The following is a 15875-nucleotide window of genomic DNA, read 5'->3' as shown; positions in this document are numbered from 1 at the left end:
GTTGCCTTGCTAGAGCCTAGTGCCTCAGGATAGTGTCACAGTGCCATAAATCGGGGCACCAAATGTCCCTAGAAGGGTGTGCTCTTTTCTTCCAACTGGTTCTGGAGTTGGCTACTTAAAGGTAAATTCTGTAATGCTGACATAAGTGATTCGTACCTAAACAAGACAACATAGAATATCTAGTCTTGTTGATCGTCACACTGCTTTTAAGCCTAAACTTGCCTTTTATTCTCTCTCCCTTTTAGTAGATGAGAAGAGTGAGTGAATGAGCCTAGGATTAAAATCCTTGGTTATCTAGGGCCTCCTGGCTCGGCAGCCATGTAGCTGAGCTGGGACTCCAGGACTCTTGGTTTCTTGGCTATTGAGTAGGGCTGAACATTAACCAGGGGACAGTGCAGTTCAACTCCCTTGATGGGAACAAGGAGCAGGGCTGAAGCATACAGCAGTGAAGGCTGTACACTGCACAGTTTGCACAACCATATGCAGTGGCCCTAAGGACTTCACTCTAATAATAAGCATAGTTCTGTCATTTATTAATCACTTTTCCATGTACCCAGCATCATTGCTAGGTCCTTTTTATTTTATATGGTCAATCCTCACAGCAGGTTTGTTAAGATAGATATTTTACTGAAACTGAGGTAAATTAAATACTTTCCTCAAGGTCATGCAGCTTTTGGGTTCTGGAGGCAGATTTTTAAATTTTACTGAAATTCAGACCCAAGTCTTTCTAACACTGTGTTCTTTGTGCTCTGCTCTGTTGCCTTTCCTGTGCCCTGGCAAGGAAAGAGTGGTAAATTTGATGACTATCATGGAGCAGGGTTTTTCTCACCACGGCTGCAGGACATTGGCCCAACTTGAGCCTTTGGAGACGTTGCTTTCACCACCTGCATCTCATAAGATCTAGATTTGAGATGAAGGTGGGGAAGAACAGGAGAGACAAGGACAGAAGGTAGGAATGTGTGTGCTGAGGGGTGGGACACATACTGTACAGATTGGAAACCAGCCTAACTGGAACAAATAACTCTATCCCCAAACCTCTACCTCCAAACCACAACACTCCCATCTTTTTCACCCTGGACCTTTGTTTCCATAGTATGATCCCTGAACCACTGGTATTAGAATCCCTTCGGGAAATTGTTTAAAATGTAGATTCCTGGGCTCCACCACAAGGTACTAAATCTCAATTTCTATTGATAGAAGTGGAGCCGAGGAATTTGCATTTTAAACAACATCTTCAGGTAATTCCAATTAAGAGCCACTTTGATTAGGAACAACTGCCTCAGACCAATGGTTTCCAACTTTTTGGATCATGCACCCTTCTCAGAAAGAATTGTTTTGAGCATTCACCTTTAATATATGTTGGTAGTTTATTAATAAATTACTTATATCTACTAATGTTCTAATATTTATGTTTTTAAATGCAAAAAACGGTGAGTTTTGCATTAGTATTCTTCGATGAGAATGGTCTCTGGTTTTCCTTTATGTATGTTCTAGTTGCTAGGTTTTGGTATTGATGTTATGCAGGATTCTTTTCTTCTCCCCCTGTTCTCTAGATTCCAGAATCTAGAAAGTGTAAATAGCCTTGAGGTTGTCTGTTACTTGAAGGTTGGTAGAATTAACACAAGATCATGGGAGTGTGCTGTTTTTTTGGTCAAATTTATCAAATTTTTTCCTATGATAACCTGTGGTTTAGATATTTTCGTTCTTCTGCAATTAGTTTTGGTAATTATGTTTTCCTAGAAAACTAAGTTTTCAAATCTGTTTTCATAGAGTAGAGCAAAGTGTTCTCTTACTCTTTTCATTTACTTTGTAACTGTGGTTATTTCTCCATTTCTAATTTTGTGCATTTAGGGTTTTTAATTAGATTAGCAAGAGGTTTATCTGTTTTATGGTTTTATATTTTCTTTTGAAGAAAGCTTTTGGCTTTAATTATTAGTTCTATTATTTGTTTTCTAGTGTATTAATTTCTGCCATTAGTTTTATTTCTGCTTTGCTTAGGTCTATTTTTGTGGCTCTTAACTTCTTTTGTTGAAAGCATAATTCATTTGTTTTAATTTGTTTTTATGTATTAATATAAGTATTTAAGACTATCAATTTTCCTTTAATCATTGTTTTAATCAACCACATCCTCTTCTGATATTTTCATTGTTGTTATTTGTAGGTAGTCTACAATTTTAGATTAGATCTCCTCTTTGACTAGAGTGGGGGATATTTTCTCCCTTTTATTTTCTGTGTGCTAGAAGTATTTGTTTTTCATTTTGCTATTAATTTCTAGTGTTATTCTATTGTGACTGGATACAGTTTTGTCATCAGCTGAAAAAGTCTTATATTTTGTTTCTGCTTTTTCTACCTTTGCATTTTCTATATATTTGCTTTATGAATTTTGATGCTATGTTATTTGGTACATAAAGATTCAGGGTAATTAGATCTTAATTGTGTTTTCTAATCATTAATATTATAGTGCCCTTCTTTGTCTTGTTTATTGCTTTTTCCCTTTAATTCAACTTTTTTTATGATATGAGTATCATGGTCCTTGGGGTTTTTTTGGGAATTAGCTCAGTTATTAAATATTTATGGAATGCCTACTATGTGCCAGGCAGTAGGTACCAGATGAATGAGACACACAAGATCTCTGCCCTTGTGGGGGTGTATGCTCTGAGAAAGGCAAAATAGAAAAATGATAATTAAGGATAAGTTGTCTCTACTTTAGATAAGGTGGTCAGGAAAGGCCTCTGTGCCTGATAGCATTTATCATCCTATTACTTCCCACTCACCACCTTGTTTGTTTGTTTCCTGAGGGGGGAAATGCCAGGTGGAACAGTCTGTACACAAGGAATTATTATAATCTTAAGGAGCTATAGGTGGGCTAAGGTCCAAATGAGAAGAGAATGGGGATGTGTGGCTATGAATTTCTGATCCACATGAGGGATGAGCTAGCCAGGATGGGGACTGCAGATGAGGGGAATGAAGGAGATTTTGCTTTCCATTCTATCTGACCTGGGCCACCATTATGTGTATTATTATTTTTTGAGGAAATATTCTCAGTCTTCATTGTGACTACTGAATGGATATTCTGTCTGATGATTTAATTGAACTGCTGGAATTTCCTGTCACTAGGCAGTACTTAGCATGATGCTGATTGCTCACAGACTATAGCAGGAAACCAGATCTTCTGGCTTAGAGGGCTTAACTCTTTAAACTCAGAGATTAAAGAGATGTCCTTTGCTTTGGTCCCTCTTTATTATACAGAAGTTTAACTCTTATACATATTTAACTAAACCTGGACTTGTTTTCCTTGCATATACTTTTCTATTACTTATGAGATGAGAGTCTTATTTCACCTCACAAGTCATAGTTTTTAAGCTTTCTGATAGTTTTTTCTTATAACTATGTAATATATATATACATATATACACATATAACACATATTAAAATTTTATACACACACACACACGCACACACACCCTGAACTCTTGAATCTGAAATTTATTTTGGTATATAATATATGGTGCAGCTCCAAATAATACTGCTCTGCAATTGTCTCAAAAATATCTATTAAATAATCTTTATCTTCTTGTTATGGAAGGTGAATTATATATGACATTTTTATAAATAGTTTGATATGTTTCTGGACTTTCAATTATGTTCTATTAGTCAGTAAAACAGTTTTAATTATAATTGCTTTATATTATGCTTTATACCTTACTTACCCCCTATTTCTTCTGTAGCAAAATATGTTTTTTATTATACAGTAGTCCCCATGTATCTGTGGGAGATATATTCCAAGACCCCCAGTGGATGCCTGAAACCACAGATAGTACTGAACCCTATATATACTATGTTTCTTTTAAATACATACATACTGATGATAAAGTTTAATTTGTGAATTAGGTAGAGTAAGAGATTAACAGTAATAACTAATAATATAATAGAACATTATAACAATATACTGTAATAAAAGTTATATGAATGCTGTCTCTCTCCTTGATCAACTTCCTCAACTCTGCCAGAAATGTGGCAGTGGCTTCTTCATTGACAGATGCAGCCTTTCCAGTAACTTTCCTGTTTTTCAGTCCAAACCTATTCCTAAATCTTTGTAACCATCTCTTACTTGCAGTAAATGGCTGAAGTCACTTGTTTCAGGGGATCCCTTGCTGAAGTCTTCGTATAGGCTCCATGTTTTCTGGCGCAACACATTGCTGTCAGTCAGAACATGCTTTCTGTTCATGTCTTCCATCCACAAATTTAATGCCTTTCCATCTTACCTAAGCCCGTGTCATGCACTCTGGCTGTAACTTTTGCAGTTTGAGATATGACAGCAGGCACGAATTTCTTTTTCCTTCTTCATGATTTGATGGATACAAGATTCGTTCTTACCATAGATCTTAGCAACCTCAGCATATGATTTTTTCCCTTTCCTTATTAAGTCAAGAACGTTCACCTTTTCACTTAAAGGAAGCACTTTACGGCTTCTCTTTGGCAGATCTAAATTGCCAGCATCTCTACTCTTAGGCCTTGGGGCCATTATTAAGTAAAATAAGGCTTACTTGAACACAAGCACTGTGACACTGTGACAGTCCATCTGATAACCTAAGACAGCTACTAAGTGACTAATGGGTGGGATCCGCTGGACAAAGGGATGATTTAAGTCCTGGGAAGGATGGAGCAGGACGGCGGGAGATTTCATCATACTACTCAGAATAGTGTGCACTTCAAAACTTATGAATTGTTTATTTTGGGAATTTTTCATTTACTATTTTTTGGACTGTGGTTGACTACAGGTAGCTGAAACCTTGGAAAGTGAAACAGTGGACAAATGAGGACTACCATATCCTGCTTTATTTTGCAAGTTAACACAAAAATTCTATAGTTAAAAGTCCTGGTGAGAATTCGGATTGGAATTGCATTAGAAGGATATATTTTAAATCCAAAATAGCAGATATTTGTGAATGGCCTGCTCGATGTTTTTTGGTACAAGTATAAGAACATGGACAGAAAGTATACATGCCAAATTCATGATATAGCTTGCATGTAGAGAGGCAGCAGGGGAATAGAAGTGGGGAGTGAAACAAAGGATATTATTATTTTAAAAATTCATGAAGCATAGATGGTAAAGTATTAAAATGTGCTAATTGTGGGCAGTAGGTGGGAACATGAATATTTATTATAACAATCTCTGTATGTTTTTAAACATTTGAAATGTTTCATAATTAAAAACAAAACAAAAACAACAGATGTAGCAGGATAACCACACTTGCAAGCCCCAGAACACAGCACATTTGTGTGGGGTGGTGTGTATATCCAGACTTTGGAGTTAGACTCTCCATGTTCAAATCCTAGCTCTGCCACTTACCAGCTTTATGACCCTGAGCAATGACTTAACCTGCCCATGCCTCAGTTTCCCCAGATACAAAATCAGGACAATAATAATAGCTACTTCCTATGGTTATTGTGAGCATTAAATAAGTTAAGACATGGAAAGCACTTAAAACAGTGTCTGGCACTTAGTATGCACTCAGTAAGTGTTAGCTATCAGTATTATATAGCATATATTATTATTACTACACTTACTACCTATATTATATTGTTTTGCGGCTGTTTTAAATTTTACATAAATGATGTTATCCAAAATTATGGGACCATCTGCAACGTGCTTGCTTTATACAACCTTTATCTGCTGTTTTGCAGGGAAATGGCTCATTCCAAGGCTAGCTTTTCATGGGCAACCCCCTTCCATCCTTGCTTTGAGAACCCAGCACTGGACTTGTCAAGCTACCGAGCAATCTCTTCTCTTGACCTCCTTGGAGACTTCAAGCACTCCTCAAAAAAACCAGAGGAAACCTCCGTTTATGAAGAGGAGAGCTCCCTAGCCTCCATGCCCCGCCCACTGCGGGGCCGGGCCTTCTCAGAGAGCCACATCAGCTTGGATCCTCAGAGCTCCCGGGCCTGGGGGCAGCATAGGAAGGAGCTCTTTACCAAAGTTGTTGAGATCCAGCCAGATCCTCTGGGTGCCAGGAAGAAGGCCTTTCCTCCTCCTCGCCCTCCTCCTCCCAACTGGGAGAAGTACAGGCTCTTTCGTGCAGCCCAGCAGCAGCAGCAACAGCAGCAGAAGCAGCAAAAGCAGCAGCGAGAGGAGGAGGAAGAGGAGGAGGAAGAGGAAGAAGAGGAAGAGGGGGTGGAGGAGGAGGGGGAGGAGGAAGAGCTGCCACCCCAGTATTTCAGTTCAGAAACCACTGGTTCCAGTGCCCTCAATCCTGAGGAGGTCCTGGAGCAGCCCCAACCCCTGGGCTTTGGCCACCTGGAGGCTTCAAGGCAGGGCTCACAAAGCCTTCCAGCAGAGCAGGAGTCCTTTGCTCTCCATTCCAGCAATTTCCTGCCTCCAGTAAGGGGCCATTTGGGATCTCAAGCTGAGAAGGCTCTGCCCCCTTGCTATTATGGCATTGGTGGGCTTTGGAGAACATCAGAGCAGGAGACCACTGATTCCCCCAAGTAAGTGCTTATGAAAGACGTTAGGTCCCTGAAGAGGTGGCAGCATGAGTTTGAATTCCACCTTCACCATTTGCCAGCTGTGTGACCTTGGGCTGGTCAATTAAACTATTTCCAGCCTCAGTTTTCTCACCTGGAAAATGGGCATGATGATACATGGTTGTTGTGAATATGAGGATAATCCACGTAAAAGACATAACCCCATACTTAGCACATAGTAGGTACTCAGTAAATGTCATTGATGTTCTTATCCCTAAATATCACTATCAAGGTACTATATTTATTTTTTTCTAGTTTGTCTTTAAGGTATGCATCAGTGTCTGGCCCCTGAGCAATAAGGCATTAAACCGTTATTGCCTTGTGGCCTTTTCCAGAAGCCTGGCTCAGGTCCTTTTCTGCCTTTTCTGCTGCTTGCTCTCTAGAACAAGAGGCCAGCTCACAACCTGACCTGCCTCTGCTCTAGGACCTGTCTGAGCTTCTAAACTCTTCCCCCACCCCCAGCATCAAAGGTGTTCCTGGGGTTGGATGCTTTATGCCCTGACCATTCCTTACAACAGCCAAAGGCATTCTTTTCATCTTCCACTTTCTCCATCACCCCCACCCTTGTTTCCTCTGCCTCTTTGCATTTGCTTCAGTGGGCAAATGGTAGTACCAAAAGTGGTAGTTGACAGGGTCAGCTGTCTGGGCAGAGAGGCTGCAGAAGGAGTGTACTCTGGCCACAGAACTGTTCCCTTCACTGTGCCAATGCTCATTGGCGTGCCCCACAATGTGTGGTTGTCCTCTTTGCTCCAAAACAAAAGAGCTTTGGCTTTTGGCTCTGGCAATCCTCCTGCAGAGAGCTCCACGGACTCTCTGCTGGGGATGGGGATGAGGGGCAGGTGTCTATCCTTTCAGTGCTTCCTTTAAATACCTTTACAGAAGGAACTTGCCTGAGACTTGTTGCTATTAGAAGTACCTTGTTATTGTGTCTTTTACTGATGGACAAATCCATTACTTGGCTATCTGGAGCTAGTTGACAAGTTTTCCAGCCTAAGGTGCCACAGGCACAGCACTTACAGGGCCTGGCTCCCAGACACTATGAGAATTTGTCAGATCCCTAGTGGCTGCTTCTCAAGCTGCCCATCTAGCTGGGGGGTATTCTTATTGTAATTAGAAAACATTTGTGGAAAGTGACTGTGGATTGTTACCTATCACAGCAGAGAGAAGAGAAGGCAACCTAGCACATAGTAGGCACTTAATATTTCTGAAGAAGGAATGAATAAATGAATGAATGATCACATATTAAGCATTTGATATGTGTCAGACACTGCTAGCCATTTTATATCTATTATTTCATTGAATTCTCCCAACAGCCCTATGGGCCATTATTATCCCCATTTGACAGATGTGGAAACTAAAGCTGAGTAAAATAAGGGACTACCTAACTCAGAATTACACAGAAAAGACTCAAAGCCAGATCTTACTCCAAAATCTATGCTTCTTTTGCCATCCTAGGCAGGCTCTCTTAGGGAGATCTGGTTCCTGCAGTAGCCAGGCCTTTACTTAGACCTCCTGTCCCCTAGAAGGCAATGTGTACCAGAGGTAGTAGTTACAGGCCCCAGGCTTACCCCTTTCAGCCTCCTAGTCCTTCCTCCTTTATGTACCTCCATTCATCTTGGCACCTTGTCCAGAGAGAAGGAAATTGCTATTACTAGAGATCTTGTAACTTGTTGCACAGATTTTTTTTTTCTTAATGACTATGGGATGCAAGGGGAAACATTTGTTTGCATACAAGCCTGGCTTGTGGCTGCAAAAAGTCAATTATAGATGCTTCTTTGAGTGATGGAAATTTAAGGAAAAACATCATTCCCGACATAGCTAATATTTTTTGCCTCTTTACTATGTGCCAAGCATTGTTCTAAGCACATTTGTTTATTGACTGATTTAATCTTCACAACAAGCCTATGAAATAGATACCATTAGTTTCCTACAGTTTTTAGATGAGAAAAGTGAGGCACAGGGATATAAATTAAGTTGCAGAAGAAGCCAGAACCCAGATAGTCTGGCTCACTGTGCCAACTACATCACCCCAGGATCTCTGGGCTCCTCAAGAAGATCCTATTCCAGACCCTCAGAGAGCACAGGGTTCTACCCAGCAGGAAGTGCCTTTAAGGTTTTGTAAGGGAAAGTAGTGTTAAGGGCAAGTAGATGTGTAATATTTTGAATCTAAAATGCAAAAAAACAAAGACATCCTAATTTCAGCCACGTTAAACTAGAGTCTGTAACCCACATACTCTTTAGTTACAAAATGTCAGGATACATGTAGAAGCAGGTGAGTGGAATTATTGAGCATTGGTTAAATCTGATAACTCTGATTCAATTACAGGTATAGTTTGCTTTATGGACTCTATGCATTTTCTCTCAGTGCTCTGGAGAAGGAATCTTATTTTTGCAACAAAGTTCATTATCAAGGTCAAATTATGTTCTCATAGATCTCCTATAACCTCTGCCCTATTAATGGAGAGTATGAGGAAAGGAGCCCTAGAACACAGTGCCTGATATGATACACTATAATATAGTACAGGGCCATGTCTGCTAGGGAACTGAGTCTCTAATTAGCACATCCTTTTTCAAAATTTTTCTCCAGTTTTATTGAGATATAATTGACAGATAGCCACATCCTTTTTTTAAAAAAAATTCTGTGCTTTCTTTCAGTACTTTCTAACTTTCAACTCGCACACATGCCCCTAAATATTTTTCTTATAGGTAGGAATTCCCTAAATTCATACATTTATATTTCCTCCAGAATGTTCTCTCTTCTCTGCTAACATAGATACAGTCCAGCCAGAAAATTCCTTACATGCAGGGTTTTATGTGATGTCAAGTTGACCCTGTGGCAGTATAGTATAGTGGCTAAAAGCACAGATTCTGGAGTTAGGTCACCTAGGTCTAAATCACGGGTCTGCCATTTACTGTCGTGATCCCGGGAAAGTCACTTTACCTCTCAGTGCCTCATGTTCCTTATCCATAAAATGGTTGTCATGAGCATTACATTTTATGTCTATATTTACACACACACACACACACACACACACACACACACATATATATATCTTAGTACAGCTCCTGGGCATAGTAAGCACTATGTGAATGTTAGCTAGTAGTGCTCTTTTATCAGTGCTATCAGCTTAAAAACCTACATGTAAAATGAATACCTAGGATGAGCAATATTGGCATGCCCAAATTTCTTTTGTGTGATGAATTAGGAGACAGCATAGCATGAATCAGTAAATAGCTGTGGAGCCTTTTACCCATTATTTTTGACCTTTATCTAAGAGCTGCAAATAGCTGCAAAAATGACTAATGAGTTTCTCCTATTTTTCCTTTCAAACAGCTAGAAGTTAGTGAAGGGGCAGTGACACAGACAGGTGGAGGGTAGGGATGGCTGGTAGGCAACAAGAACATAGTGGGGGTGGGTCTCCCCTTTACATAAACCATAGGTGGAATTATTTGCCTCTCCATCACTGAACCCTAACATTGAAGCATTTCATTTCTTTCCTCACATCAGACCAGAAGCTTTGATGGCAGAAGAGTCCAAACCTAAGCCAGCATGGAGCCAGAGCTACTTCTTTCCTGAGGAGAAGTTCTCTTTCATGGGCTGGGGCTCCGAGAAGCAGCACCTCAACCCCACAGCCTTCAGTGAACCCAAGACAACAGGGTCTGCTGTTACACTTGTCAAGCCCCTGGGCACCACTGGTTCCATTTCCCCCCATTTCATTCTGCAACCATGGAGGAGGCTGGGACCATTGGGGATATGCCAGAAGTTGAGAGGTGTTATCCCTTCTCAGGCCAAAGGCCTGCCCCACCTCAGGCAATCTCAGAAGAGCTCATGAGAGATGTGGTGGGCTGTAAAAAGTCTCTGGCAGGGGTGCTAAACTCATCCTCCAACACAGTGACCACTGCTGAGGTCATAGGTGACCTCTTTGCTATGGGAGAGATGCAGTGGAGGGGTTATTTCAAGCAGGAGTGGCACCACCAGGAAAGGTGAAATGATGAGCGTGTCCAGGAAAGCCATGGAGTGCCTTTATAAGCAAGCAGACTAGATAGAGCCAGGTTGGGCTGGCATCCAGGATGGGTAGGATGGAGCCCAACAGCCTTAGAGGACAAATAGCTAAGGTCTCAGACATGTCCCTACCACCTAGCCCCTCCCGTGGGATCCATATACTGGGACCCTGAACCAAGGGGAATCATTGATGATCAGAAGCCTGGAACTTTAGGGGCCTTCTAGTTTTTTCTGGATTTTATTGGGGTGTTAATGACCAAACCCATTGATCTCTAAAGAAGTCCCCCCAGCTGTGGAAGTCAGGGATGTAGAAATAGCCTTCTAAGTTCTTAAAGTTGGCCTTGACTTGGTTTCTAGAGAGCCTTCACATGGCCTGTTTATGTTTGAACAGTGCCTCCCCATCCATTATTTCCTTATTTTATAACTCCTTGGTGAAGCAGGGTCCCATTTTATAAATGAGGAAATTAGGAAGCAGAAAGGTCAGCAGGCTGTCAACAGAGGTGCTCAAATGGTCATTTTTTGTTTCCACAGACAAGAGTTTCAGCACTTCTCACCTCCCCACGGTGCCCCAGGGATCCCTACCTCTTATTCAGCTTATTACAATATTTCTGTGGCCAAAGCAGAGCTGCTGAACAAGTTGAAAGACCAACCCGAGATGGCAGAGATTGGCCTGGGAGAGGAGGAAATTGACCACGAACTGGCTCAAAAAAAGGTGAAGTTTTTGGCATGCCTTAGAGATTTACTGCATTTAGCTTGAGTGTGTCTGGAGGTTGACCTGCCCTCTACACAATCCAGAGTATCTTGGTACATTCCTGTATTTTCAATATGGAAATCAAATAGCCTGTCTAGGTTTCTCACAAATGCAACTGCAGTCTCTTTTTGATCCAGTCAATAATAGTAATAATATTATAGTAATCATCATCATCATCATCACAGTGTCTCTCAAATCCTAAAACCAACTCTATAAGATAGACGTTACTGTCTTCTTTTTACCAGTTGAGAGGACCAGATTGCCCAGGGTTACAGACTAAGTGTTGATCCAGGACTCAAAGTCAAGACTGTCTGACTTTCTGCTCTGAAATAAGCCAGCCTTGTAAGTAACTCGCTACCCAAGGTACATCAGAGTTTTTGCCAGTGAGTGCTAACCAATGGCAGCCATTGATTTTATTCTGTGTAACTTTCAAAGAGAGAGCAGACTGGCCAAGAAAGAAAAGCAAAAATTATAGGCCAGTCAACTTTAATATTTATTTGCAAGAATAGTCAATCATCTCTTAAAAGTACTAAAATAGACAAATGGAGATGATGTTGTTCTGAAGCCTCCCCTTTCTTCCTCTAAGTACCACTAGCCTGGGTTTCTAATCAAATTCCTGGAATCACTTTGCCCTCCCTGCACTTACCCCTTTTATTTCATAAGCAAATAGGGTTTCCACGGCAACCTCAAAGGCCCAATTTACCACTTTGTAGACATCGGAACTCAATGCAAATTGCTCTTCTGCCCATATTTCTTATTCAGGACATGACCTGTACAAAAGCTCAAGGCCATTTGCAAGAGACCCCCACCACTTTCCAGTCTGAAGCAAAATGTCAAGGAAAGAATAGGAAGCATGGTGGCATCAAAGTTTTATTGATCCAGGTGCCTGCTTCCTTGGATTCCATGTTTCCTAAATATGACAGGGCTGCTCCTGGCTCACTCAGGATTTTTTTATTAGGAGCAAACCTAATAAATGTCTGATGAGGAGAAAAGAGACATGATCAGAAATGGCAAAACACAGAACAGCAGATAGTGACTTGAAATGATTGTGGGTGGGCTAAGACAGTTTTTGTCTCTGAGGAAAATAGGTGAGGAAGGTCACCAATTTGTAATATCCCAGAAAAGCCACTTAGCTCTAGCTGGGTCTGTGATGACTCCACAGCTGTATCCACTACCCTTTCCCCAGAGTTGAAGTTCAGGTTATAAAGCCCCAGTGCTGAGAAACAAAGGGCTCTGTCCACTTTCTTCCTTCCAGATCTATGGGACCTAAGAGCTGGGGGTAGGTAGGTGATTTTCCAAGTTGATCATTTGGCCCCCAGCCCTCCCTTGTCCCTGGCACTGAGTTTTGTTTGGGAAAGCAGAGGGTGCGGATATAACTGGGAGCTTCTTGGCATCTAATTGTGTTGCCTCATTCATATCATTGATCCTTAATTTCCAGTGGGTTTTGGAAATTTCCCTAAATGTAAACCTATTACACTTTACACTAAGATAATGGTGAGCTCCTGACTTTTGACCAGTTCTGAATTATGACACCTGGCCCAGACCCAGAGCAGGCTCTCTTGTCCTTTGTCACCTCGGACATCTCTAAATAAAGGACGAGAAAAGAACATACTCTACATAACTACAAGCTTATGCTCCCAGAGTGCCTGAGCAGGAATAGTAATAAAACACTGAAGCATACTTCCTATATAGAAGACACTATTCTAAGCATGTAGTATGTATTAAGTCATTTCATTCTCATAACAACACTATGAGGTAAGTAATATTGTTACCCCATCTTTTAGATGGTGAAATTGAGGCACAGAGAGGTTGAGTAACTTGCTCAAGTTTACACCATTACTTTGTGGCAGAGCTGGGGTTCAAACCCAGGTAGTCTGGCACTAGAGTCCATGCCATTGACCATAATGCAATACTGACTGCAAAGGCTGGGAGCAACCTGGGACAGGTCTATTCTTGTCAGGACCTTGCAGCTAGACAGGTATCCATTAGCTCAGAGTGCCAGGTGGTGGTGGTGGTGGTGGTACTAGTAGTAGTAATAGTAGAAGTAGTAGTAGTAACAGCATCAATAAACATATATTGAGCACTTAATGTGCCACGCACAATACTAAGTACTTTACTTCTATGATCATATCTAACCCTCACAACAACGGACGGTTGGTGGGGGGCACTTCTTCAATTTACGGATGAGGAAACAGAAGTCTCAGTGGGATTGGGTATCTTGCCCAAGGTCACACAGTTTGGAGGATGTGGAATTGGAATCCAGGCATCTCTGACTCTAAAACTCCACTCTACCACACTACCTTCCTGTGAGTGCAGTCCCACAACTGGTTACACCTATAGGGGAGACAAATCAGAAGACACAAGCAGTCTTTCCCTTGAGAAACTTACAGTCAGTAGTGGGAGAGGGATCAGATGCACACACAGGAAACAGAAAGTGAACAACCTCAAATTACACTCAAGGTTCTCATTCTAAAAGACTGGAGAGTTTAGAAAAGAAAAAGATCATTGAGAGAGGAGTTATGGGGGCAGGGGCTTCCAGCAGGGAGGGTAGGGGCAAAGCTGGGCTCTGAAGAAAGAATGGGAATAGCCAAAGTGAAGGAAGAGATAAAGAGCTGGCAGAACTGCATAAGCAAATCAGGAATATAAGAATGAGTGTTGTGAACACAGCATGAGAGGCTAATCCTCAGAGGTTCTGAGGAGTGAGATTAGAATGGTAGGGTGAGGCCAGACTGAATCATAATCATAGCAGCTGCTTTTATTGAGCACTTAGTCTGTGCTAAACCCTTGGCATGCATTATCTCATTGAACCCTTATTACAATTCAGTGAAGTAGGTACTGCAGTTACCCCATTCTGCCAGATAAAGAAAGCAAAACTCCATACAGAAATTCACCTAAGGTCACAGCTAGGAAGTGGCAGAGCTAGCAGTCAAACCTAGTCATTGTGACTCCAGGACTCACACTTTTATCCAAAAGGCCTCAAGAGCCAAGCTGAGTGGTGGAAGATCTAGCACAGTGTCATCAACATCAGAGGTACTGAAAGGGATTGAAGGAGAATGAATGAAGTAATAGGCAAACACTTGATGGCAGTGCTTTTCTTACCTATGCTCTCACAAGCATTTCTGTTTATTAAATAGCCTTAGCAAGTATTTAGTAAGTTACATTTGGCAAATGAGAATTAGCCAATGGGTACCACTCATCTAATGCCAAGAAGTTTGGTGGTGACAGAGATTCCTAGCAGATCTGAAGAGATGGGAAAGAAGGTGCCTGTCCAGAAAACTGGAATTGCTCACGACTTGCTCAGGTTTCCTTTGTTTCCAGTGACTAGGGTAGAGCCCGCCTTCGGTTATTTAGATCTCTAAACAGTGGTTCCAGGGACAGATCCATTTCTGTCAGTCCCCATTCTCATCCTTTGCTTCTCCTGTTTATTTCTCCTAGGTTCAGCTCATCGAAAGCATTGGCAGAAAACTTTCTGTCCTGCAGGAGGCCCAGCGAGGATTGCTGGAGGACATCACTGCCAATTCTGCCCTTGGGGAGGAGGTGGAGACCAACCTAAAAGCCGTCTGCAAATCCAATGAGTTTGAAAAATACCGTTTGTTTATTGGGGACCTGGACAAAGTAGTCAACCTGTTGCTGTCACTCTCTGGTCGACTGGCCCGTGTGGAAAATGCTCTCAACAGCATCGATTCAGAGGCCAACCAGGAGAAGGTAGGGTTGAGGTCTCCAGGGTGTGGATGGAGGGAAGTGCCATCTGCTTCTTCCCAGGGATCCCTCTTTCAAGTTTGGCTAGTCTGGAGGCAGCAGAGCATAGTGTGAAGAGTATGGGCACTGGCTTTTAAGTGGAAATTCTGACTTTACCACTAAGTAACTGTGTGATTGTGGGCAATTCACTTAACCTCGCTCTGTCTCCATCCCTTCAAAAATAGGGTAAACACACTACCTACCTCATGGGGTTGTGAAACTTAAATTGGATAATCCATGTTAATGACTTAAAACATAGCCTGGAACAAGATAAACACTAAATCATTGCTAGTTGCCAGTAGTAGTAGTAGTAATAGTAGCAAGTAGTTGAGATTGGGAGTCTGTCAATTTCATAGGTTGGGACACTCTGCATAATTCCTGAACCCAAATGGCATTGCCTTTTTCTATCCAGTGGTTCTTGGATACAAATTTGAACCCACAGTGAAAGGCACATATGCTTGTGTATACACACATGGATACATACACACACACACACACACACACACACACACCACACAGAGACACACACTGTTTTGAAAGTATCGTCACAGCGATGTTTTTTTTTACCAGATGGAAGGTGTACGAGCTGGCTTTGTCAGAGCCTTCCCCCACCCCAATCCCAGTGGTGGTCCACAGATTAACAACAGTTTAGAGATAGAAAGAGGTGATTGCTCATCCCCCATCCAGAATTGCTGTCATGTTTATCCTCCCCTTGCTACAGGAAAGAAAGGCTTTTGCATGAAGGTGGACTTCAGGGCAAGAAATCTAGGACTGATCACTGAGCAGAGGGGCTAGTGGCTTTGTGGGAGCATCACTGGTGGAGCACTGGGTCGGGCAGATGACTGGTCATTGGGATAG

The 15875-nt window shown here is 41.7% G+C and overlaps 1 protein-coding gene across 4 annotated transcripts in view; it reads left to right on the top strand.

Annotated features, from left to right (window-relative positions):
• The window catches only part of SHROOM4 (shroom family member 4), a 216377-nt gene that overhangs the window by 195470 nt on the left and 5032 nt on the right, over positions 1 to 15875 (top strand). For 3 of the 4 annotated variants that reach the window (XM_027091223.1, XM_027091224.1, XM_027091225.1), the window contains 4 exons: positions 5689 to 6489; positions 10034 to 10183; positions 11060 to 11240; positions 14715 to 14984. In XM_027091223.1, the coding sequence (XP_026947024.1) occupies positions 5689 to 6489; positions 10034 to 10183; positions 11060 to 11240; positions 14715 to 14984 (1402 nt within the window). The remainder of the gene's footprint in view (positions 1 to 5688; positions 6490 to 10033; positions 10184 to 11059; positions 11241 to 14714; positions 14985 to 15875) is intronic. The other variant, XM_027091226.1, reaches the window with a different exon arrangement.

This window comes from Aethalodelphis obliquidens, unplaced genomic scaffold, assembly GCF_003676395.1.
Source record: "Aethalodelphis obliquidens isolate GAN/ISIS:26980383/991018 unplaced genomic scaffold, ASM367639v1 scaffold71, whole genome shotgun sequence".
NCBI lineage: Eukaryota > Metazoa > Chordata > Mammalia > Artiodactyla > Delphinidae > Aethalodelphis > Aethalodelphis obliquidens.
The sequence above is the reverse complement of the archived record's forward strand: the minus strand, read 5'-3'. Positions and strand labels throughout refer to the sequence as shown.